The sequence below is a fragment of the Tachyglossus aculeatus genome, chromosome 22, assembly GCF_015852505.1.
Source record: "Tachyglossus aculeatus isolate mTacAcu1 chromosome 22, mTacAcu1.pri, whole genome shotgun sequence".
NCBI lineage: Eukaryota > Metazoa > Chordata > Mammalia > Monotremata > Tachyglossidae > Tachyglossus > Tachyglossus aculeatus.
The window spans coordinates 52,263,064-52,287,151 of NC_052087.1; the positions used below are offsets into that span (position 1 = coordinate 52,263,064).

General features: G+C 48.9%; 1 protein-coding gene across 3 annotated transcripts in view; it reads left to right on the forward strand.

The window, feature by feature from the left end:
* Positions 1-1,051: 1,051 nt before the first annotated feature.
* PGGHG (protein-glucosylgalactosylhydroxylysine glucosidase) overlaps positions 1,052-24,088 on the forward strand; it is a 30,758-nt gene continuing 7,721 nt past the window's right edge. For all 3 annotated transcript variants that reach the window (XM_038764570.1, XM_038764572.1, XM_038764571.1), the window contains exons 1-7: positions 1,052-1,133; positions 4,947-5,271; positions 8,645-8,855; positions 11,575-12,013; positions 12,173-12,292; positions 15,122-15,253; positions 18,945-19,056. In XM_038764570.1, the coding sequence (XP_038620498.1) occupies positions 5,016-5,271; positions 8,645-8,855; positions 11,575-12,013; positions 12,173-12,292; positions 15,122-15,253; positions 18,945-19,056 (1,270 nt within the window). In that variant the 5' untranslated portion in view covers positions 1,052-1,133; positions 4,947-5,015. The remainder of the gene's footprint in view (positions 1,134-4,946; positions 5,272-8,644; positions 8,856-11,574; positions 12,014-12,172; positions 12,293-15,121; positions 15,254-18,944; positions 19,057-24,088) is intronic.

Genomic DNA, 24,088 nt, shown 5'->3' on the forward strand with positions numbered 1-24,088 from the left:
TGTTTGGTTTCGTTCTCTGTCTCCCCCTTTTAGACTGTGAGCCCACCGTTGGGTAGGGACTTCTCTATAAGTTGCCAACTTGTACTTCCCAAGCGCTTAGTCCAGTGCTCTGCACGCAGTAAGCGCTCAATAAATACGATTGATTGATTGACCTCCAGATAATAATCATAATAATAATAATGATGGCATTTATTAAGCGCTTACTATGTGCAAAGCACTGTTTTAAGCGCTGGGGAGGTTACAAGGTGATCAGGTGGTCCCACGTGGGGCTCACAGTCTTAACCCCCATTTTACAGATGAGGGAACTGAGGCACAGAGAAGTGAAGCAGCTTGGCTCAGTGGAAAGAGCCCGGGCTTTGGAGTCAGAGGTCATGGGTTCAAATAAAATAAATAGAATAGAATAGTAAATGTGTGCAAGTAAAATAAATAGAGTAATAAATATGTATTGCCCGAGGTCACACAGCAATCAAGTGACAGAGCCGGGATTAGATCCCAGGTCTTCTGTGCGCCATGCTTCCTCTTCTGGGGGAGTCCCCAGAAGATCTCTGGGTCATGGGTTCGAATCCCAGCTCCACCAATTGTGTGACTCTGGGCAAGTCACTTCACTTCTCTGGGCCTCTGTTCCCTCATCTGGAAAATGGGGATTAAGACTGTGAGCCCCATGTGGGACAACCTGATCACCTTGTAACCTCCACAGCGCTTAGAACAGTGCTTTGCACATAGTGAGCGCTCAATAAATGCCATCACTACTATGAAGTGACTGGCCCAAAGTCACACAGAGGTCGAACCCATGACCTCTGACTCCAAAACCGGGGCTCTTTCCACTGAGTCACAATGCTGTGGGGGTTTGGCACCCCCTCTTTTCTCGTCCCCAACCCCTCGCCCCCTTTTTGTCCACCGTCCCAAATGGGGAAGCGTTGGGGGGGAGAGCCGAGGTGTGTCCGCTGGCTGTTGTTTGGACTCCCCTCCCACTTTGGGGCCTCGGTGGGTGGGAGGGACCGATGCAGGGCCCCTCCCCTCCCCTCCGAAAAGGCCCCTGCAGGGGCGGACCCTTGGTCCAGTCCGGACGTTTCCTGATCGGACCCCAGAGCTCCGGCCTCTATTTCGGGACCCCTCGAAACTCCCAAAGAAAGGTATTATTCACTCATTCAATCGTCTTTATTGAGCGCTTACTGTGTGCAGAGCACTGTATCAAGCGCTTGGGTTAATATTAGTTAGTTGGCCTGCTCTTGTTCGGGCCCGGAGTGGAGTGGGGGTGAAGGGGATGGGGCTGGAGCGGATGGGGGCGAGGCCTGATTCATTCATCATCATCATCAATCGTATTTATTGAGCAATTACTGTGTGCAGAGCACTGTACTAAGCGCTTGGGAAGTACAAGTTGGCAACATATAGAGACAGTCCCTACCCAACAGTGGGCTCACAGTCTAAAAGGGGGAGACAGAGAACAAAACCAAGCATACTAACAAAATAAAATAAATAGAATAGATATGTACAAGTAAAATAAATAGAGTAATAAATATGTGCATTCATTCGTATTTATTAATAATGATAATGATGGCATTTATTAAGCGCTTACTATGTGCAAAGCACTGTTCTAAGCCCTGGGGAGGTTACAGGGTGATCAGGTTGTCCCACACGGGGCTCACAGTCTTAATCCCCATTTTCCAGATGAGGGAACGGAGGCCCAGAGAAGTGAAGTGACTTGCCCAAAGTTACACAGCTGACAGTTGGCGGAGCCGGGATTTGAACCCATGACCTCCGACTCCAAAGCCCGTCCTCTTTCAACTGAGCCACGCTGCTTCACTGGGCCTTTATTGCGTAAACACTCTTTATTGAGCGTTTACTGTGTGCAGAGCACTGGCTAAGCGCTTGGAAAGTCCAATTCGGCAACATCTAGAGACGGTCCCGACCCAACAGCGGGCTCACAGTCTAGAAGCGGGAGACAGACAACAAAACAAAACATGTAGACGGGCTGACAAGTGGCGGAGCCGGGATTAGAACCCATGACCTCCGACTCCAAAGTCCGTGCTCTTTCCACTGAGCCACGCTGCTTCTCTGGGCCTTTATTGAGTAAACACTCTTTATTGAGCGTTTACTGTGTGCAGAGCACTGGCTAAGCGCTTGGAAAGTCCAATTCGGCAACATCTAGAGACGGTCCCGACCCAACAGCAGGCTCACAGTCTAGAAGGGGGAGACAGACAACGAAACAAAACATGTAGACGGGGCTGACAAGTGACGGAGCTGGGATTTGAACCCATGACCTCCGACTCCAAAGCCCGTGCTCTTTCCACTGAGCCATGCTGCTTCTCTGGGCCTTTATTGAGTAAACTTTATTGAGTGTTTACTGTGTGTAGAGCACTGGCTAAGCGCTTGGAAAGTCCAATTCGGCAACATCTAGAGATGGTCCCAACCCAACAACAGGCTCACAGTCTAGAAGGGGGAGACAGACAACGAAACAAAACATGTAGACAGGGGCTGACAAGTGGCAGAGCCGGGATTAGAACCCATGACCTCCGACTCCAAAGCCCGTGCTCTTTCCACTGAGCCACGCTGCTTCTCTGGGCCTTTATTGAGTAAACGCTCTTTATTGAGCGTTTACTGCGTGCAGAGCACTGGCTAAGCGCTTGGAAAGTCCAGTTAGGCAACATCTAGAGACGGTCCCGACCCAACAACGGGCTCACAGTCTAGAAGGGGGAGACAGAGAACAAAACAAAACATGTAGACAGGGGCTGACAAGTGGCGGAGCTGGGATTAGAACCCATGACCTCCGACTCCAAAGCCCGTGCTCTTTCCACTGAGCCACGCTGCTTCTCTGGGCCTTTATTGAGTAAACGCTCCTTATTGAGCGTTTACTGTGTGCAGAGCACTGGCTAAGCGCTTGGAAAGTCCAATTCGGCAACATCTAGAGACGGTCCCGACCCAACAGCGGGCTCACAGTCTAGAAGTGGGAGACAGACAACGAAACAAAACATGTAGACCGGGGCTGACAAGTGGCAGAGCCGGGATTAGAACCCGTGACCTTCGACTCCAAAGCCTGTGCTCTTTCCACTGAGCCACGCTGCTTCTCTGGGCCTTTATTGAGTAAACGCTCTTTATTGAGCGTTTACTGTGTGCAGAGCACTGGCTAAGCGCTTGGAAAGTCCAATTCGGCAACATCTAGAGACGGTCCCGACCCAACAGCGGGCTCACAGTCTAGAAGCGGGAGACAAACAACGAAACAAAACATGTAGACAGGGGCTGACAAGTGGCGGAGCGGAATTAGAACCCATGACCTCTGACTCCAAAGCCCGTGCTCTTTCCACTGAGCCACGCTGCTTCTCTGGGCCTTTATTGCGTAAACCCTCTTTATTGAGCGTTTACTGTGTGCAGAGCCCTGGCTAAGCGCTTGGAAAGTCCAATTCGGCAACATCTAGAGACGTTCCCGACCCAACAGCGGGCTCACAGTCTAGAATTGGGAGACAGACAACGAAACAAAACATGTAGACAGGGGCTGACAAGTGGCAGAGCCGGGATTAGAACCCATGACCTCCGACTCCAAAGCCCGTGCTCTTTCCACTGAGCCATGCTGTTTCTCTGGGCCTTTATTGAGTAAACACTCTTTATTGAGCGTTTACTGCGTGCAGAGCACTGGCTAAGCGCTTGGAAAGTCCAGTTAGGCAACATCTAGAGACGGTCCCGACCCAACAGCGGGCTCACAGTCTAGAAGCGGGAGACAGACAACGAAACAAAACATGTAGACGGGCTGACAAGTGGCGGAGCCGGGATTAGAACCCATGACCTCTGACTCCAAAGCCCGTGCTCTTTCCACTGAGCCACGCTGCTTCTCTGGGCCTTTATTGAGTAAACGCTCTTTATTTAGCGTTTACTGTGTGCAGAGCACTGGCTAAGCGCTTGGAAAGTCCAATTCGGCAACATCTAGAGACGGTCCCGACCCAACAGCGGGCTCACAGTCTAGAAGCGGGAGACAAACAACGAAACAAAACATGTAGACAGGGACTGACAAGTGGCGGAGCGGAATTAGAACCCATGACCTCTGACTCCAAAGCCCGTGCTCTTTCCACTGAGCCATGCTGCTTCTCTGGGCCTTTATTGAGTAAACGCTCTTTATTGAGCGTTTACTTTATGCAGAGCACTGGCTAAGCGCTTGGAAAGTCCAGTTCGGCAACATCTAGAGACGGTCCCGACCCAACAATGGGCTCACAGTCTAGAAGGGGGAGACAGACAACGAAACAAAACATGTAGACAGGGGCTGACAAGTGACGGAGCTGGGATTTGAACCCATGACCTCCGACTCCAAAGCCCGTGCTCTTTCCACTGAGCCATGCTGCTTCTCTGGGCCTTTATTGAGTAAACTTTATTGAGTGTTTACTGTGTGTAGAGCACTGGCTAAGCGCTTGGAAAGTCCAATTCGGCAACATCTAGAGATGGTCCCAACCCAACAGCAGGCTCACAGTCTAGAAGGGGGAGACAGACAACGAAACAAAACATGTAGACAGGGGCTGACAAGTGGCAGAGCCGGGATTAGAACCCATGACCTCCGACTCCAAAGCCCGTGCTCTTTCCACTGAGCCACGCTGCTTCTCTGGGCCTTTATTGAGTAAACGCTCTTTATTGAGCGTTTACTGCGTGCAGAGCACTGGCTAAGCGCTTGGAAAGTCCAGTTAGGCAACATCTAGAGACGGTCCCGACCCAACAACGGGCTCACAGTCTAGGAGCGGGAGACAGACAACGAAACAAAACATGTAGACAGGGGCTGACAAGTGGCGGAGCCGGGATTAGAACCCGTGACCTCTGACTCCAAAGCCCTCGCTCTTTCCGCCGAGCCGTGCTGCTTCTTGTCATCTGTGTCAGTGATGCTGCTTCTCATCACCCCAGCGCTTAGAACAGGGTTTGGCACAAAGTAAGCTCTTGACGAATACCGCAGTTATTATTGGTATCATTGGCAGGTCGGGATCACCGTCTTCACCGTCCCAAGCCCGGTCCCGAATCCACCTCCCCCAGCCCGAACCTCCACCATGGACTACGGAGGCGTGGACGACCCGGCCGTGTTCACCTCCCCGACTCTGCCCAGTGACCCCCGCTTCCTGGCCACGCTCACCAACTCCTACCTGGGCACCCGTGTGTACCGGGACATCCTACACGTGAACGGCGTGTACAACGGGGCCCTGGGGGACGCGCACCGGGCCGACATCCCCAGCCCCGTCAACGTCCGGCTGGAGGCTCCCGAGGGCGTGGACGTGAGCCAGTCCTTCACCCTGGACACCAGGACGGGTAGGACGCCTTCACGTGATAATAATAATAATACTGATGGCATTTGTTAAGCGCTTACTATGTGCAAAGCACCGTCCTAAGCACTGGGGAGGATACAAGGTGATCAGGTTGTCCCACGGGGGGGCTCACAGTCTTCACCCCCATTTTACAGATGAGGTAACTGAGGCACAGAGAATCAATCAATCAATCGTATTTATTGAGCGCTTACTGTGTGCAGAGCACTGTACTAAGCGCTTGGGAAGTACAAGTTGGCAACATATAGAGACGGTCCCTACCCAACAGTGGGCTCACAGTCTAGAAGAGAACAAAAACAAACATACTAACAAAATAAAATAAATAGAATAGATATGTACAAGTAAAATAAGACTTGCCCAAAGTCACACAGCTGACAATTGGCAGAGCCGGGATTTGAACCCGTGACCCCCGACTCCCAAGCCCGTGCTCTTTCCACTGAGCCGTGCTGCTTCTCTAATCTGCCGCACCGTTGCGCTTCCCATCTTCAGAGCCCTCCTGAGATCCCTTCTCCTCCGGGAGGCCTTCCCCGGTTGATTTCTAATCTCCCCGGGTTATCCCAAGCGCTTAGTACAGTGCTCTGCACACAGTAAGCGCTCAATAAATACGATTGAATGAATGAATGAATAGCCCCACGACTGCTACTTTGGCACTTTTCCATCGCCTGAGCGCCCGTATTCTTAAGAGCCTGAAAACACTTAGGTCCATATCTTTATATTTTTATTATTTTCTCCTAGCTGTAATTGATTTATCAATTGATGGTATTTGAGCACTTACGGTAAGCAGAGCACTGAACTAAATTCTTGGGAAAGTACAGTACAATAGATTCGGCAGACATGATTCCTGTCTACAAAGAGCTTACAGTCTAGCACTGTACTAAGCATTTGGGAAAGGACAATAGAGTAGATAGGCAGCCTTCTTGGAGCTATTAATAATGATAATAATAAAAAAATGGTATTTGTTCGGTGCTTACTATGTGCCGGACACCGTTCTAAGCGCCAGGATGGATAAAAGCAAATTGGGTTGAATACAGTCCCTGTCCCACATGGGGCTCACAGTTTTAATCCCCATTTTACAGATGAGGTAACTGAGGCCCAGAGAAGCGAAGCGACTTGCCCAAGGTCACACAGCAGACACTTGGCGGAACTGGAATTAGAACCCAGATCCTTTTGACACCCAGGCCTGCGCGCTATCCACTGGACCATACTGCTTCTCAGAAGTGTACTAAGTGCTGTAGTATATACAAAATAATCAGCTCCCAAGGGGTCTCACAGTCTAAGTAGGAGGGAGAACAGATATTGACTCCCCATTTTGCAGGTGAGGAAACTGAGGCTCACAGTCGTCATCCCCATTTTCCAGATGAGGTAACTGAGGACCAGAGAAGTTAAGTGACCTGCCCAAGGTCACCCGACAGGTAAGTGGTGGAGTCCGATTTAGAACCCAGGTCCTCTGATTCCAAGGCCTATGCGCTTCCCTCTAGGCCACGGTCTCTCTCTCCAGACACAAAACTCCTTGAGAGCAAGGGTTCATTCATTCATTCATTCAATCGTATTTATTGAGCGCCTACTATGTGCAGAGCACTGTACTAAGTGCTTGGGAAGTACAAGTCGGCAACATCCAGCATTTAATAAATGCCGTTAAAAAAAAAGAGGACGGGGGTTCTAATCCCTGCTCTGCCACTTGTCTGCTGTGTCACCTTGGGCAAGTCACTTCTCTCTGCCTCAGTTACCTCATCTATAAAATGGGGATTAAGACTGTGAGCCCCGTGTGGGACAACCTGATGACCTCGTAATAATAATAATAATAATGATGATGGCATTTGTTAAGCGCTTACTATGTGCAAAGCACTGTTCTAAGCGCTGGGGAGGGGAAAGAAGGTAACGAGGTTGTCCCATGTGGGGCTCACAGTCTTAATCCCCATTTTACCGATGAGGTAACTGAGGCTCAGAGAAGTGAAGTGACTTACCCAAGGTCACTCAGCAGACACGTGGCGGAGCCAGGATTCGAACCTATGATCTCTGACTCCAAAGCCCGTGCTCTTTCCACTGAGCCATGCTGCTTCTCCCCCAACCCTTAGAACATCGTAAGCACTTATCAAATCCTATTATTACTATTATTATTATTATTATTATTATTATTATTATTATTATTTAGACTGTGAGCCCACTGTTGGGTAGGGACTGTCTCTATATGTTGCCAACTTGTACTTCCCAAGCGCTTAGTACAGTGCTTTGCACACAGTAAGCGCTCAATAAATACGATTGATTGATTGATTAATAAACTCAAGACACCTCCAGCATCCCATAGATCCATAGCCAGAGAGGACCCGGGGATCAGTAGCGTGGCCCAGTGGAAAGAGCACGGGCTTTGGAGTCAGAGGTCATGGGTTCGAGTCCTGCCTCTGCCACGTATCTGCTGTGTGACCTTGGGCAAGTCACTTCACTTCTCTGAGCCTCAGTTCCCTCATCTGTAAAATGGGGATTAAGACTGTGAGCCCCACATGGGACAACCTGATCACTTTGCATCCTCCCCAGCGCCTAGAACAGTGCTTTGCACACAGTAAGCGCTTAACAAATGCCAACATTATTATTATGTTTCTCCTCAAAAATCTCCAGTGGCTACCAATCAATCTGCGCATCAGGCAGAAACTCCTCACCCTGGGCTCCCAGGCTGTCCATCCCCTCGCCCCCTCCTACCTCACCTCCCTCTGTCCTTCTCCAGCCCAGCCCGCACCCTCCACTCCTCTGCCGCTCACCTCCTCACCGTTAGGCCTCGTTCTCGTTTGTCCCGCCGTCAACCCCCGGCCCATGTCCTCCCCCGGGCCTGGAATGCCCTCCCTCCACCCATCCGCCAAGCTAGCTCTCTTCCTCCCTTCAAGGCCCTGCTGAGAGCTCACCTCCTCCAGGAGGCCTTCCCACACTGAGCCCCTTCCTTCCTCTCCCCCTGGTCCCCCTCTCCATCCCCCCCATCTTACCTCCTTCCCTTCCCCACAGCACCTGTATATATGTATGTATGTTTGTACATATTTAGTACTCTATTTATTTATTTTACTTGTACATATCTATTCTATTTGTTTTATTTTGTTAGTATGTTTGGTTTTGTTCTCTGTCTCCCCCTTTTAGACTGTGAGCCCACTGTTGGGTAGGGACTGTCTCTATATGTTGCCAACTTGGACTTCCCAAGCGCTTAGTACAGTGCTCTGCACATAGTAAGCGTTCAATAAATACGATTGATGATGATGATGATGATGATTATTATTATCAGTAATTTTCCCTCGTCCTGCTGTCTGATTTCTTTAGGTCCCCCCACCCCCCCCGGTTCCCTTTAGGCCCTGATTTCTCTCGCCCCCCGTCCTTCCCAGGAACGTTCCTCCACGTGGTCGAGACGCGGGAATTCACGGCCACGCACCGCATCTACGCCCACCGCGCCCTGACCCACCTCCTGGCCTTCAGCGTGACCGTCCGGCGCGCCACCCCGCAGGGCCCGCCGGTCACCGTGCGGCTCCGCTCGGACTTCACCCCCAAAAGCCAGGACCTCGATCTGCACCTGGGCCCCGATTTCCAGGGGGCACGGTGAGTTTTTCAATCGTATTCATTGAGCGCTTACTGTGTGCAGAGCACTGGACTAAGCGCTTGGGAAGTCCAAGTTGGCAACACATAGAGACGGTCCCTACCCAACGGCGGGCTCACAGTCTAGAAGAGGGAGACAGACAATCAATCAATCAGTCAATCGTATTTATTGAGCGCTTACTATGTGCAGAGCACTGTAGTAAGCGCTTGGGAAGTACAAATTGGCAACACATAGAGACAGTCCCTACCCAACAGTGGGCTCACAGTCTAAAAGGGGGGAGACAGAGAACAAAACCAAACATACCAACAAAATAAAATAAATAGGATAGAAATGTACAAGTAAAATAAATAAATAAATAAATAGAGTAATAAATATGCACACAGACAACAAAACAAAACAACAACAACAACACAAAACATATTAACAAAATAAAATAAATAGAATACATATGTACAAATGAAGTAAATAAATAGAGTAATAAATACATAAAACATATACAGGTGCTGTGGGGAGGGGAAGGAGGTAAGGCGGGGGGATGGGGAGGGGGAGAGGAAGGAGGGGGCTCAGTCTGGGAAGGCCTCCTGGAGGAGGTGAGCTCTCAGTAGGGCTTTGAAGGGAAGGAAGGATTGGGTCTGGCCCTGTTAACTTACATCTCTCTTGGCACTTAGTATGCTAAGTGCTTAACAAATGCCACACTCATTATTTCCACAAAAGGTTCCGTATAACATTACGTTACTTAATCTGCTTTAGACTTGCAGCATTTGCCTGTTACTTCCAGGTGAGCAATGGGTCAGCGGGTATGTTTGAGTTGCGGGTGGACCGTCCTGAACGCTCCCCGGAGGAGGGGGCTTGGTGGGGGGAATTGTAGGTGCTTGGGGAAGGGGCTCAACGTTTGGGTGGGGGGAAGACTTGGGGGCCTCGAGTGCTGGAGGAGGGGGCTGAATGCCTGTGCTCCTCGGGGTCAGGGAATGTGTGTATCAGCTGTGGTATAGCGTACTCTCCGGAGTGCTCAGTACAGTGCTCCGGATGGGGTAAGCGCTTAATAAAGGTGATCGATTAATTGGCTTCTGGCTGGGGACTTGTTTTGTTTTGTTGTCTGCCTCCCCCTCCTAGACTGTGAGCCCGTTGTTGGGTAGGGACCGTCTCTATATGTTGCTGATTCGTACTTCCCAAGCGCTTAGTATAGTGCTCTGCACACAGTAAGCGCTCAATAAATACGATTGAATGAAGGAATGAATGAATGACTTGTTTTGTTTTGTTGTCTGCCTCCCCCTCCTAGACTGTGAACCCGTTGTTGGGTAGGGACCGTCTCTATATGTTGCCGATTTGTACTTCCCAAGCGCTTAGTCCAGTGCTCTGCACACAGTAAGCGCTCAATAAATACGATTGAATGAAGGAATGAATGAATGACTTGTTTTGTTTTGTTGTCTGCCTCCCCCTCCTAGATTGTGAGCCTGTTGTTGGGTAGGGACCGTCTCTATATGTTGTCGATTCGTACTTCCCAAGCGCTTAGTCCAGTGCTCTGCACACAGTAAGCGCTCAATAAATACGATTGAATGAAGGAATGAATGAATGACTTGTTTTGTTTTGTTGTCTGCCTCCCCCTCCTAGATTGTGAGCCTGTTGTTGGGTAGGGACCGTCTCTATATGTTGTCGATTCGTACTTCCCAAGCGCTTAGTCCAGTGCTCTGCACACAGTAAGCGCTCAATAAATACGATTGAATGAAGGAATGAATGAATGACTTGTTTTGTTTTGTTGTCTGCCTCCCCCTCCTAGATTGTGAGCCTGTTGTTGGGTAGGGACCGTCTCTATATGTTGTCGATTCGTACTTCCCAAGCGCTTAGTCCAGTGCTCTGCACACAGTAAGCGCTCAATAAATACGATTGAATGAATGAATGAATGACTTGTTTTGTTTTGTTGTCTGTCTCCCCCTTCCAGACTGTGAGCCTGTTGTTGGGTGGGGACCATCTCTATATGTTGCCGATTCGTACTTCCCAGGTGCTTAATCCAGTGCTCTGCACACATTAAGCGTTCAATAAATACGATTGAATGAATGAATGTCGGAGGAGGGGGCTCAGTGGTTCATTCATTCATTCAATCGTATTTATTGAGCGCTTACTGTGTGCAGAGCACTATAGTAAGCACTTGGGGAGTACAAGTTGGACTTGTGGTTGGGGGAGGGGATGGCTAGTGGGCCTCGACTGCTGGAAGAGGGGTCTCGGTGAAGTCTCGGGGGCAGGAGGAGCCCCCTGGGATTGCAATTAATCAATCAATCAATCAATCAATCAATCAATCGTATTTATTGAGCACTTACTGTGTGCAGAGCACTGTACTAAGCGCTTGGGAAGTACAAGTTGGCAACATATAGAGACAGTCCCTACCCAACAGTGGGCTCACAGTCTAGGAGGGGGAGACAGACAACAAAACCAAACATATTAACAAAATAAAATGAATAGAATAGATATGTACAAGTAAAATAAATAAATAGAGTAATAAATATGTACAAACATATATACATATGTACAGGTGCTGTGGGGAAGGGAAGGAGAGGGGGACGAGGAGGAGAGGAAGGAGGGGGCTCAGTCTGGGAAGGCCTCCTGGAGGAGGTGAGCTCTCAGTAGGGCCTTGAAGGGAGGAAGAGAGCCAGGGCCTGGCCCCCCTCGAAACGGAGGCCCGGTTGCGAGCGAGGGTCCCGCGTCTCCCCTCCCCGTCCCCAGCAGGTACCTGTGCGGGCGGACCCTGAGCCCGGAGGTGGCGGGCGGCCCCCAGCCCACGGTGCACATGCTTTGGACCCCGGCCCCGCCGGCCCTGACCCTCCCGGAGGCGCAGCGCGAGGCCACGTGGCAGTTCCTGGCGGCGGTGGCGGAGGCCGAGGACGAGGTCCGGCACCTGTTCGAGGAGGGGGCGGCCCTGCTGCGGGCCGGCACCCTGTACCCCGCCCACGTGGAGGCCTGGGGGGCTCTCTGGGGGGCCAGCGGCCTGCACCTGGACGGACCCCTCTCCCTGCAGCGGGCGGTGCGCGGCTGCCTCTACTACCTGCTGAGCGCCGTGCCCTCTCCGGCCCCGGGGGTCCGGGACCCCTTCCACGGCATCAGCCCCGGGGGCCTTTCCAACGGCTCCCGGGGCGAGGACTACTGGGGGCACGTCTTCTGGGACCAGGTGGGTGCCCGCCCTCCGCGCCCCGTCGCCCGTCGGGCTCCCCGCGCCGACTGGCTGCCATTCATCACGTAGCCCGATCTCCTCCAGCCCCGCGGCCTGATTTCACCCCCGGCCCGCCCGGCTTTGGGGGTGACCGGCCTCCCCGCCTGTCGTTCCCAGGACCTCTGGATGTTCCCCAACATCCTGCTGTTGTGGCCCGAGGCGGCCCGGGCTATCCTGCAGTATCGGGTGCGAACCCTGAGCGGTGCCCAAGCCAACGCCCGGGACCAGGGGTACAAGGTGAGAGCGTGACTGGAAGGCCGCTCCGGCCCCAGTGCCCCTTTGGGTAGGGACTGTCTCTATATGTTGCCAATTTGTACTTCCCAAGCGCTTAGTACAGTGCTCTGCACATAGTAAGCGCTCAATAAATACGATTGATTGATTGATTGATTGATTGAGCACTCACTGGGTGCAGAGTACTGGACTAGGCGCTTGGGAGAGGTCAATAGAAAGATACGTTCCCTGCCCACAAGTCAAGGTGGGGAGACGGACATTAATGCCTGTATATATGTATAGCCTGTATATATGTATATATGTTTGTACATATTTATTACTCTATTTATTTATTTATTTTACTTGTACCTATCTATTCTATTTATTTTATTTTGTTGGTACGTTTGGTTTTGTTCTCTGTCTCCCCCTTTTAGACTGTGAGCCCACTGTTGGGTAGGGACTGTCTCTATATTTTGCCAACTTGGACTTCCCAAGCGCTTAGTCCAGTGCTCTGCACACGGTAAGCGCTCAATAAATACGATTGATTGATTGGTTGATTAAATAAGTGACGGATATGAACATGAAGTGTGGTGGGACTGGGGGGCGGGGGGTAAATGAAGGTGGTGCAGAACAGCGTGGCTCAATGGAAAGAGCCCGGGCTTTGGAGTCAGAGGTCAGGGGTTCAAATCCCTGCTCCGCCAATTGTGAGCTGTGGGACTTTGGGCAAGGCGCTTAACTTCTCTGTGCCTCAGTGACCTCATCTGTAAAATGGGGATTAAGACTGTGAGCCCCCGTGGGGCAACCTGATCACCTTGTAGCCTCCCCAGCACTTAGAACAGTGCTTTGCACATAGTAAGCGCTTAATAAATGCCATCATTATTATTATGGCAACCTGATCACCTTGTAACCTCCCCAGCGCTTAGAACAGTGCTTTGCACATAGTAAGCACTTAATAAATGCCATCATTATTATTATTATCATTGTAACCTCCCCAGCACTTAGAAGAGTGCTTTGCACATAGTAAGCGCTTAATAAATGCCATCATTATTATTATGACAACCTGATCACCTTGTAACCTCCCCAGCGCTTAGAACAGTGCTTTGCACATAGTAAGCGCTTAATAAATGCCATCATTATTATTATTATTATAACCTCCCCAGCGCTTAGAACAGTGCTTTGCACATAGTAAGCGCTTAATAAATGCCATCATTATTATTATTATTATTGTAACCCCACCAGCACTTAGAACAGTGCTTTGCACATAGTAAGCGCTTAATAAATGCCATCATCATTATTATGGCAACCTGATCACCTTGTAACCTCCCCAGTGCTTAGAACAGTGCTTTGCACATAGTAAGCGCTTAATAAATGCCATCATTATTATTATTATTGTAACCTCCCCAGCGCTTAGAACAGTGCTTTGCACATAGTAAGTGCTTAATAAATGCCATTGTTATTATTATTATTGTAACCTCCCCAGCGCTTAGAACAGTGCTTTGCACATAGTAAGCGCTTAATAATGCCATCATTATTATTATTATTGTAACCTCCCCAGCGCTTAGAAGAGTGCTTTGCACATAGGAAGCGCTTAATAAATGCCATCATTATTATTATGGCAACCTGATCACCTTGTAACCTCCCCAGCGCTTAGAAGAGTGCTTTGCACATAGTAAGCGCTTAATAAATGCCATCATTATTATTATTATTATTATTGTAACCCCACCAGCACTTAGAACAGTGCTTTGCACATAGTAAGCGCTTAATAAATGCCATCATTATTATTATGACAACCTGATCACCTTGTAACCTCCCCAGCGCTTAGAACAGTGCTTTGCACATAGTAAGCGCTTAATAAATGCCATCATCATTATTATTATTGTAACCTCCCCAGCGCTTAGAACAGTGCTTTGCACATAGTAAGCACTTAATAAATGCCATCATTATTATTATTATTATTGTAACCTCCCCAGCGCTTAGAACAGTGCTTTGCACATAGGAAGTGCTTAGTAAATGCCATCATTATTATTATGGCAACCTGATCACCTTGTAACCTCCCCAGCGCTTAGAAGAGTGCTTTGCACATAATAAGCGCTTAATAAATGCCATCATTATTATTATTATTATTGTAACCTCCCCAGCGCTTAGAAGAGTGCTTTGCACATAATAAGCGCTTAATAAATGCCATCATTATTATTATTATTATTGTAACCTCCCCAGCGCTTAGAAGAGTGCTTTGCACATAATAAGCGCTTAATAAATGCCATCATTATTATTATTATTGTAACCTCCCCAGCGCTTAGAACAGTGCTTTGCACATACTAAGCGCTTAATAAATGCCATCATTATTATTATTATTGTAACCTCCCCAGCACTTAGAACAGTGCTTTGCACATAGTAAGCACTTAATAAATGCCATTATTATTATTATTATTAACAGGTCCTGGCCCCCTCCTCTCCCCCCACCACTTTAGGTTCGGGGTGACACCCCCTCCCTCAAATCAAGGCCGCTCCCCCCGCCCACCCCAGCCTACTCCTCGGCTTCCTTTCTCCAGGCCTGACGAGGGAGGGTCTTCACCTCGCGATCCCCCTTCTAGACCGTGAGCCCATTGTTGGGCAGGGACCGTCTCTATACGTTGCCAACGTGTACTTCCCAAGCGCTCAGTCCAGTGCTCTGCACACAGTAAGCGCTCAATAAATACGATTGAATGAATGAATGAATGATCTGGTTCTCCAGCCTCCCATCCTGGGGGGCGTGGGGTGAGCTCTGGGGTCCCCCTCCCCGGGCCCACCCCCACCCCCATGTCCCCCATCTCCCGTGCCCCCGTCTCCCCGCCTCACCCTGCCCACGTCTGACAGGGAGCCAAGTTCCCTTGGGAAAGCGCAGCCACCGGACACGAGGTCTGCCCTCAGGACATCTTCGGGACCCAGGAGATCCACGTCAACGGGGCAGTGCTGTTGGCCTTCGAGCAGTATTATTACAGCACCCGGGTAAGCCCCGCTGCGGAGGAAGGGTCAGTCGGTCCTACTTATTGAGCACTTACCAGCTGCAGAGCACTGTACTGAGCGCTTGGAAGGGGACAGTAGAACCATAAACAGACACAATTCCCTGCCCGCTCACCTAGCGGAAGAAGGAATAAATAATAATAATGATGGTGTTTGTTCATCATCATCATCATCATCAATCGTATTTATTGAGCGCTTACTGTGGGCAGAGCACTGTACTAAGCGCTTGGGAAGTACAAGTTGGCAACATATAGAGACAGTCCCTACCCAACCGTGGGCTCACAGTCTAAAAGTTTGTTAAGCGCTTACTATGTGCAAAGCACCGTTCTAAGCGCTGGGGAGGTTGCAAGGTGATCATGTTGTCCCACGGGGGGCTCACAATCTTAATCCCCATTTTACAGATGAGGGAACTGAGGCCCAGAGAAGTGAAGTGACCTGCCCAAAGTCACACAGCTGACAGTTGGCGGAGCCAGGATTTGAACCCATGACCTCTGACTCCAAAGCCCAGCCTCTTTCCACTGGGCCACGCTGCTTCTCAAATCCCGGCTCTGCCAATTGTCAGCTGTGTGACCGTGGGCAAGTCACTTTACTTCTCTGGGCCTCAGTTCCCTCATCTGTAAAATGGAGATTGACTGGGAGCCCCCCGTGGGACAACCTGATCACCTTGTAACCTCCCCAGTGCTTAGAACAGTGCTTTGCATATTGTAAGCGCTTAATAAATGCCATTATTGTTATTATTATTATTCCCTGGGCCTCAGTCCCCTCATCTGTAAAATGGAGATTAAGACTGTGAGCCCCCCGTGGGACAATCTGATCACCTTGTAACCTCCCCAGCGCTTAGAACAGTGCTTTGCACATAGTAAGTGCTTAATAAATGCCATCATCATTATTATTATTATTCTCTGGGCCTCAGTTCCCTCATCTGTAAATTGGGGGTTAAGACTGTGATCCCCCAGTGGGACAACCTGATCACCTTGTCACCTCCCCAGCGCTTAGAACAGTGCTTTGCACATAGTAAGTGCTTAATAAATGCCATCATTATTATTATTATTATTCTCTGGGCCTCAGTTCCCTCATCTGTAAAATGGAGATTAAGACTGTGAGCCCCCCGTGGGACAACCTGATCACCTTGTAACCTTCCCAGCGCTTAGAACGGTGCTTTGAACATAGTAAGCACTTAATAAATGCCATTATTATTATTATTATTAAGGAAGGTATAGAGGGAGAAGTGGGTCAGGGAGGAAAGGGCAGGGGTTGGGGAGAGAGGTGAGGAAAGCTGGAGGAGGAGGAGGAGGTGGGAAAAAGGGATTAAGCCAGAAATGTCTGTTTCCGAGAGAACCCAATTATTTTGTTTTTTTCAAATGGCATTCGTTAAGCACTTACTATGTGCCAGGCCCTGTACTAAGCGGTGGGGTAGATACAAGCAGCATGGTGTAATAATAATAATAATAATAATGATGGCATTTATTAAGCGCTTACTATGTGCAAAGCACCGTTCTAAGCACTGGGGAGGTTAAAAGGCGATCAGGTTGTCCCACGGGGGGCTTACAGTCTTCATCCCCGTTTTACAGATGAGGGAACTGAGGCCCAGAGAAGTGAAGTGATTTGCCCAAAGTCACACAGCTGACAATGGGTGGAGCCTGGATTTGAGCCCATGACCTCTGACTCCAAAGCCCGGGCTCTTTCCACTGAGCCACGCTGCTTCTCTGGCGTAGTGGATAGAGCACAGGCCGGGAGTAAAGAAGGTCATGGGTTCTAATCCCGGCTCCACCACTTGTCTCTGTGTGACCTCGGGCAAATCACTTCACTTCTCTAGGCTTCAGTTCCCTCATCTGTAAAATGGGGTTTGAGACTGTGAGCCCCATGTGGGACCAGGACTGGATCCAGCTCAACTTGCTTGTATCTGCCCCAGCGCTTAGTACAGTGTCTGGCATATAGTAAGCACTTAATAAATACATAGTTTATTCTATCTATTCTATTTTGTTTTATTTTCTTAGTTTGTTTGGTTTTGTTCTCTGTTTCCCCCTTTTAGACTGTGAGCCCACTGTAGGGTAGGGACTGTCTCTATATGTTGCCAATTTGTACTTCCCAAGCGCTTAGTACAGTGCTCTGCACATAGTAAGCGCTCAATAAATACGATTGATGATGATGATGATGATGATAATTATTTTTCATTATTATTATTATGCAAGGTTGGAGACAGACCCTTGTCCTATATGGGGCTCACAGTCTTAATCCTCTTTTACAGATGAGGTAACTGAAGTACAGGGAAATGAAGCGACTTGCCCAAGGTCACACAGCAGACAAGTGGCGGAAGCGGAATTAGAACCCAGGTCCTCTGACTTCCAGGCACAGGATCTTTGCAGAAGAGAGAAGCGGTGTGGCTCTGTGGAAAGAGCACGGACTTTGGAGTCGAAGGTCATGGGTTCAAATGCCGGCCCCGCCACTTGTCAGCTGTGTGACTTTGGGCAAGTCACTCAACTTCTCTATGCCTTAGTGACCACATCTGTAAAATGGGGATGAAGACTGTGAACCCCCCGTGGGACAACCTGATCACCTTGTAACCTCTCCAGCACTTAGTGCTTTGCACATAGTAGGCGCTTAATAAATGCCATTATTGTTATTATGAGCCCACTATTGGGTAGGGACCGTCTCTATATGTTGCCTACTTGTACTTCCCAAGCGCTTAGTCCAGTGCTCTGCACACAGTAAGCGCTCAATAAATACGATTGAATGAATGAATGAATGAATGAATGAATAAAATGAAATGGCCCGGAGGACTGAGCCCTTAGGGGATGGGGCCTGAGGGAGAAGCAGCATGGCCTCATGGCTAGTACTTGGTCCTGGGACTGGGTTCTAATCCCGCCTCCGCCACTTGTCCTTTGCGTGACCTTGGGGAAGTCATTTCACGTCTCTGGGCCTTGGTACCCTCATCTGGAAAATGGGGATTAAGAGTGAGAGCCCCGTGCAGGACCAGGGAATGGGTCCAACCTAATGAATCTACATCTACCCCAGTGCTTAGAACAGTGACTGGCACATAATAATGATGGCATTTATTAAGCGCTTAGCAGCGTGGCTCAGTGGAAAGAGCACGGACTTTGGAGTCAGTGGTCGTGGGTTCAAATCCCGGCTCCGCCAATTGTCAGCTGTGTGACCTTGGGCAAGTCACTTCACTTCTCTGGGCCTCAGTTCCCTCATCTGTAAAATGGGGACTAAGACCGTGAGCCCCACGTGGGACAACCTGATCACCAACGCTTAGAACAGTGCTTTGCACATAGTAAGCACTTAATAAATGCCATTATTATTATTATTATTATTATTATGTGCAAAGCATTGTTCTAAGCACTGGGGAGGATACAAGGTGACCAGATTGCCCCACGTGGGGCTCACGGTCTTGATTCCCATTTTACAGACGAGGTAACTGAGGCCCAGAGAAGTGAAGTGACTTGCCCAGAGTCACCCAGCTGACAATTGGCGGAGCTGGAATTTGAACCCATGACCTCCGACTCCAAAGCCTGGGCTCTTTCCACTGAGCCACGCTGCTTCTCCTAAAGTGCTTAACAAGTACCCTAATTATTATTATTATTATTGGGGAGGGGTCGGGGGGGTGGGAGGGGCTCTCCTCACTGCCGTTGCCCTCGGTGACCCCAACGCCCACCCTCGTCCTTCCCCCAAGGACCTGCAGCTCTTCAAGGAGGAAGGAGGCTGGGACGTGGTCAGCGCCGTGGCCGAATTTTGGTGTAGCCGGGTCACCTGGAGTCCCGAGGAGCAGTGCTATCATCTTCGAGGTATGGGGGGAGGCCGAAGGGGCGCGGCAGCATGGAGATCATCATCATCAATCGTATTTATTGAGCGCTTACTATGTGCAGAGCACTGTACTAAGCGCATGGGAAGTACAAATTGGCAACATATAGAGACAGTCCCTACCCAACAGTGGGCTCACAGTCGAAAAGGGGGAGACAGAGAACAAAACCAAACGTACTAACAAAATAAAATAAATAGAATAGATATGTACAAATTAATTAAATAAATAAATAAACAGAGTAAAAAAAATATGTACAAACATATATACATATATACAGGTGCTGTGGGGAAGGGAGGGAGGTAAGATGGGGGGATGGAGAGGGGGACGAGGGGGAGAGAAGATCCTGGCTCTGTAGTTCCTTCTTAGCTTCAGCCCCTTAAATCATTCTGCCGATCCATCATCATAATAATAATAATAGCAATAATAACGATAGCATTTATTAAGCGCTTACTATGTGCAAAGCACTGTTCTAAGCGCTGGGGAGGTTACAAGGGGATCAGGTTGTCCCTCGGGGGGCTCACAGTCTTCATCCCCATTTCACAGATGAGGGAACTGAGGCCCAGAGAAGTTAAATGAGTTGCCCAAAGTCACACGGCTGACAAGTGGCGGAGCCGGAATTTGAACCCGCGATCTCTGACTCCAAAGCCCGGGCTCTTTCCACTGAGCCCTGCTGCTTCTCTGGGGGGGTGGGGGGGACAACGCCTACTACGTACCAGGCACTGTACTGGAGAAGCAGCGTGGCTCAGTGGAAAGAGCACGGGCTTTGGAGTCACAGAGGTCACGGATTCAAATCCTGGCTCCGCCAATTGTCAGCTGGGTGACTTTGGGCAAGTCACTTCACTTCTCTTCCTCCCTTCAAGGCCCTACTGAGAGCTCACCTCCTCCAGGAGGCCTTCCCAGACTGAGCCCCTTCCTTCCTCTCCCCCTCGTCCCTCTCTCCATCCCCGCCATCTTACCTCCTTCCCTTCCCCACAGCACCTGTATATATGTTTGTACGGATTTATTACTCTATTTATTTTACTTGTACATATCTATTCTATTTATTTTATTTTGTTAGTATGTTTGGTTTTGTTCTCTGTCTCCCCCTTCTAGACTGTGAGCCCACTGTTGGGTAGGGACTGTCTCTATATGTTGCCAACTTGTACTTCCCAAGCGCTTAGTACAGTGCTCTGCACACAGTAAGCGCCCAATAAATACAATTGATTGATTCTCGGTTACCTCATCTGTAAAATGGGGTTTAAGATTGTGAGCCCCACCGTGGGACAACCTGATCACCTTGTAACTTCCCTAAGTGCTTAGAATAGTGCTTTGCACATAGTAAGCGCTTAGTAAATGCCATTATTATTATTACTATTATTAAGTGCTGCGGGAGAGACCAGCAAATAAGGTTGGACACAGTTCCCTGTCCCTCAGGGGGCTCACAGCCTTACTCCCCATTTTTACAGATGACGGAACTGAGGCACAAAGAAGTGAAGTCACCCAAAGTCACCCTGCAGGCAAGTGGCGGAGCCGGGATTAGAACCCAGATCCTTCTGACTCCCAGGCCCTCCAGTAGACCACGTGGCTTCTCTGAATAATTGAAAGCATTTATTGAGGCCGTCCCTAAATCCAATTCTGTCTTCTCTAAAATTGAATTTGTATCTGTATTATTATTATTATTATTATGGTACTTGTTAAGCGCTTACTATGTGCCAAGCGCTGTTCTAAGTGCTGGGGTAGATTCAGGGTAATCAGGTTGTCCCATTTGAGGCTCACAGTTTTAATCCCCATTTGACAGATGAGGTAACTGAGGCCCAGAGAAGTGAAGTGGCTTGCCCAAGGTCACACAGCAGACAAGTGGCGGAGCTGGGATTAGAACCCACGACCTCTGACTCCCAAGCCCGGGCTGTTTCCATTCATTCACTAGCCACACTGCTAGTTCTTTGCGGGTAGGGATCCCGTTATTGGGAAGGGACTATCTCTATATGTTGCCGATTTGTACTTCCCAAGTGCTTAGTGCAGTGCTCTGCACACATTCATTCATTCACTTCTCCAAGCACTTATCGAAATCTTCCTCGACTGCTGCATCAGCCTCCTCACGGACCTCCCTGCCTCCAGCCTCACCCCGGATCATCATCATCATCATCATCATCAGTCGTATTTATTGAGCTCTTACTTTGTGCAGAGCACTGTACTAAGCACTTGGGAAGTACAAATTGGCAACATATAGAGACAGTCCCTCCCCAACAGTGGGCTCACAGCAGCGTGAGAAGCAGCGTGGCACAGTGGAAAGAGCCCGGGCTTGGGAGTCAGAGGTCATGGGTTCAAATCCTGGCTCCGCCAATTGTCAGCTGTGTGACTTTGGGCAAGTCACTTCACTTCTCTGGGCCTCAGTTACCTCATCTGGTAAATGGGGATCAAGACTGTGAGCCCCACGGGACAATCTGATCACCTTGTATCTTCCCCAGCATTTAGAACAGTGCTTTGCACACAGTAAGCGCGTAACAAATGCCATCATTATTGTTATTATCATTTTTCTAAAATGTTACATTATTTGCGCAGCTCCTCAGTCCTCAAAACAATCTCCAGTGCTTGCCCTTTCCTTTCGGCATTAAGCAGAAAGTGCTCAATAAAGATCAGTCAATCAGTGGTATTTATCGAGCACTTACTTGTGTGCAGAGCACTTTACGGGGAGACCGATATTGATATAAATCAATAATTTATAGTGTAGAATTTGTAGAATTGTACATAAGTGCTGTGGGGCTGAGGGTGGGGCGAATACCAAATATCCAGTAAATACTGTTAATTGACTAATATACACAGCACATGGGAGAGTACAAAGGAAATAATAGTTCTGATCCTGACCTTAGAGGAGTTTACAATCTAGCCAGGGAGGAGTCAGGCATGAAAAGAAATTACAGACGGAAGGAAATGGGAGGCATAAATGTGAGCGACCAAGTGCTTAAGGTGGGTAGGAGTGTTGAATGGGCAGTTGAGAGCAGGGTATAGGACTTGTACTTCCCAAGCGCTTAGTACAGTGCTCTGCACACAGTAAGCGCTCAATAAATACGATTGAATGAATGAATGAATGATAGATTAGAAATGATCAGGAAGGGCCTCCCTGGAAGAGGCAGTAATAATAATAGTAATTATGGCATTTGTTGAATGCCTCATTATGTGCCAAGCACTGTATCAAGTGCTGGGATAAATTAAATATTATCAGTTCATCACAGTGATTCATTCATTCAGCTGTATTTATTGAGCACTTACTGTGTGCAGAGCACTGTACTAAGCGCTTGGGAAGTACAAGTCGGCAACATCTAGAGACAGTCCCTACCCAACAACAGGCTCACAGTCTACAAGGGGGAGACAGACAACAAGACATTCCTTCCTTCCTCTCCCCCTCGTCCCCCTCTCCATCCCCCGCATCTTACCTCCTTCCCTTCCCCACAGCACCTGTATATAGGTATATATGTTTGTACATATTTATTACTCTATTTATTTATTTATTTTACTTGTACATATCTATTCTATTTATTTTATTTTGTTAGTATGTTTGGTTTTGTTCTCTGTCTCCCCCTTTTAGACTGTGAGCCCACTGTTGGGTAGGGACTGTCTCTATATGTTGCCATCTTGTACTACCCAAGCGCTTAGTACAGTGCTCTGCACACAGTAAGCACTCAAATATGATTGATTGATTTATTGATTGACATGTAGACAGGTGTCAAAATCGTCAGAACAAATAGAATTATAGCTGTACAAATAGAACTATAGCTATACAACTAAAATTACAGTCCCTGTCCCACATCAATCAATCGATCATGCTTGCTGACTGCTTACTGTGTGCATAGTACCATACTGAGCGCTTGGGAGAGTACAATAGAATAACAAACAGACACACTCCCTGCCCACAGTGAGCTTTCAGTCTAGAGAGTGTGATGGGCATTGATATACATAAATGCATTATAGATATGGACATAAGTGTTGTGGGGCTGAAAAGTGCGAGCTGAGTTGTAATGGGAGAATAATAATAATGGTATTTGTTAAGCGCTTACTAGGTGCCAAGCACTGTTCTAAGTGCTGAAGAGATCGGAGAAGTACTGGGGAGAGATAATGATGATATTTGTTAAGCGTTTACTGTGTGCCAGGCACTGTACTAAGCGCCGGGTTGGATCCCAACTGTACTAAGCACTGGAGAAGCAGCGTGGCTCAGTGGAAAGAGCACGGGCTTTGGAGTCAGAGGTCATGGGTTCAAATCCCAGCTCTGCCAATTGTCAGCTGTGTGACTTTGGGCAAGTCACTTAACTTCTCTGGGCCTCAGTGACCTCATCTGTAAAATGGGGATTATGACTGTGAGCCCCCCGTGGGACAACCTGATCACCTTGTAACCTCCCCAGTGCTTAGAACAGTGCTTTGCACATAGTAAGCACTTAATAAATGCCATCATTATTATTATTATCCAAGCAAATTGAGTTGGACACAGTCTGTATCCCACGTGGGGCTTACAGCCTCCACCCCCATTTTACAGATGAGGTCACTGAGGCCCAGAGAAGTGAAGTGACTTGCCCAAGCTCCCACAGCAGACAAGTGGCGGAGCCGGGATTAGAACCTGTGACCGTCTGACTCCCAGACATGGGCTCTATCCACTCCGTCATGCTGCTTTTCTGATCGAGTGCCTTAAAACTGATGATCAGGACTAAGAAATAGGCCCCCTGGAAGCCCCCCACTCTCGCTCCCCAGAGGCTATATGGCTCCCAGTGCTCCCAGTATGCCTTCCCACCCCCTCGGCCCCTAATGGGTCCGGCTGATAGGTTCCCGTCCAGTCTGCAGCGATGGGCGGGGCCAGACCCTGGCATCCTGGGATTAATCATAATAATAATAATAATAGCGTTTAATAAGCACTTACCATGTGCAAAGCACTGTTCTAAGCACTGGGAAGGTTACAAGGTGATCAGGTTGTCCCACGGGGGGATCACAGTCTTCATCCCCATTTTACAGATGGGGTAACTGAGGCACAGAGAAGTGAAGTGACTCAC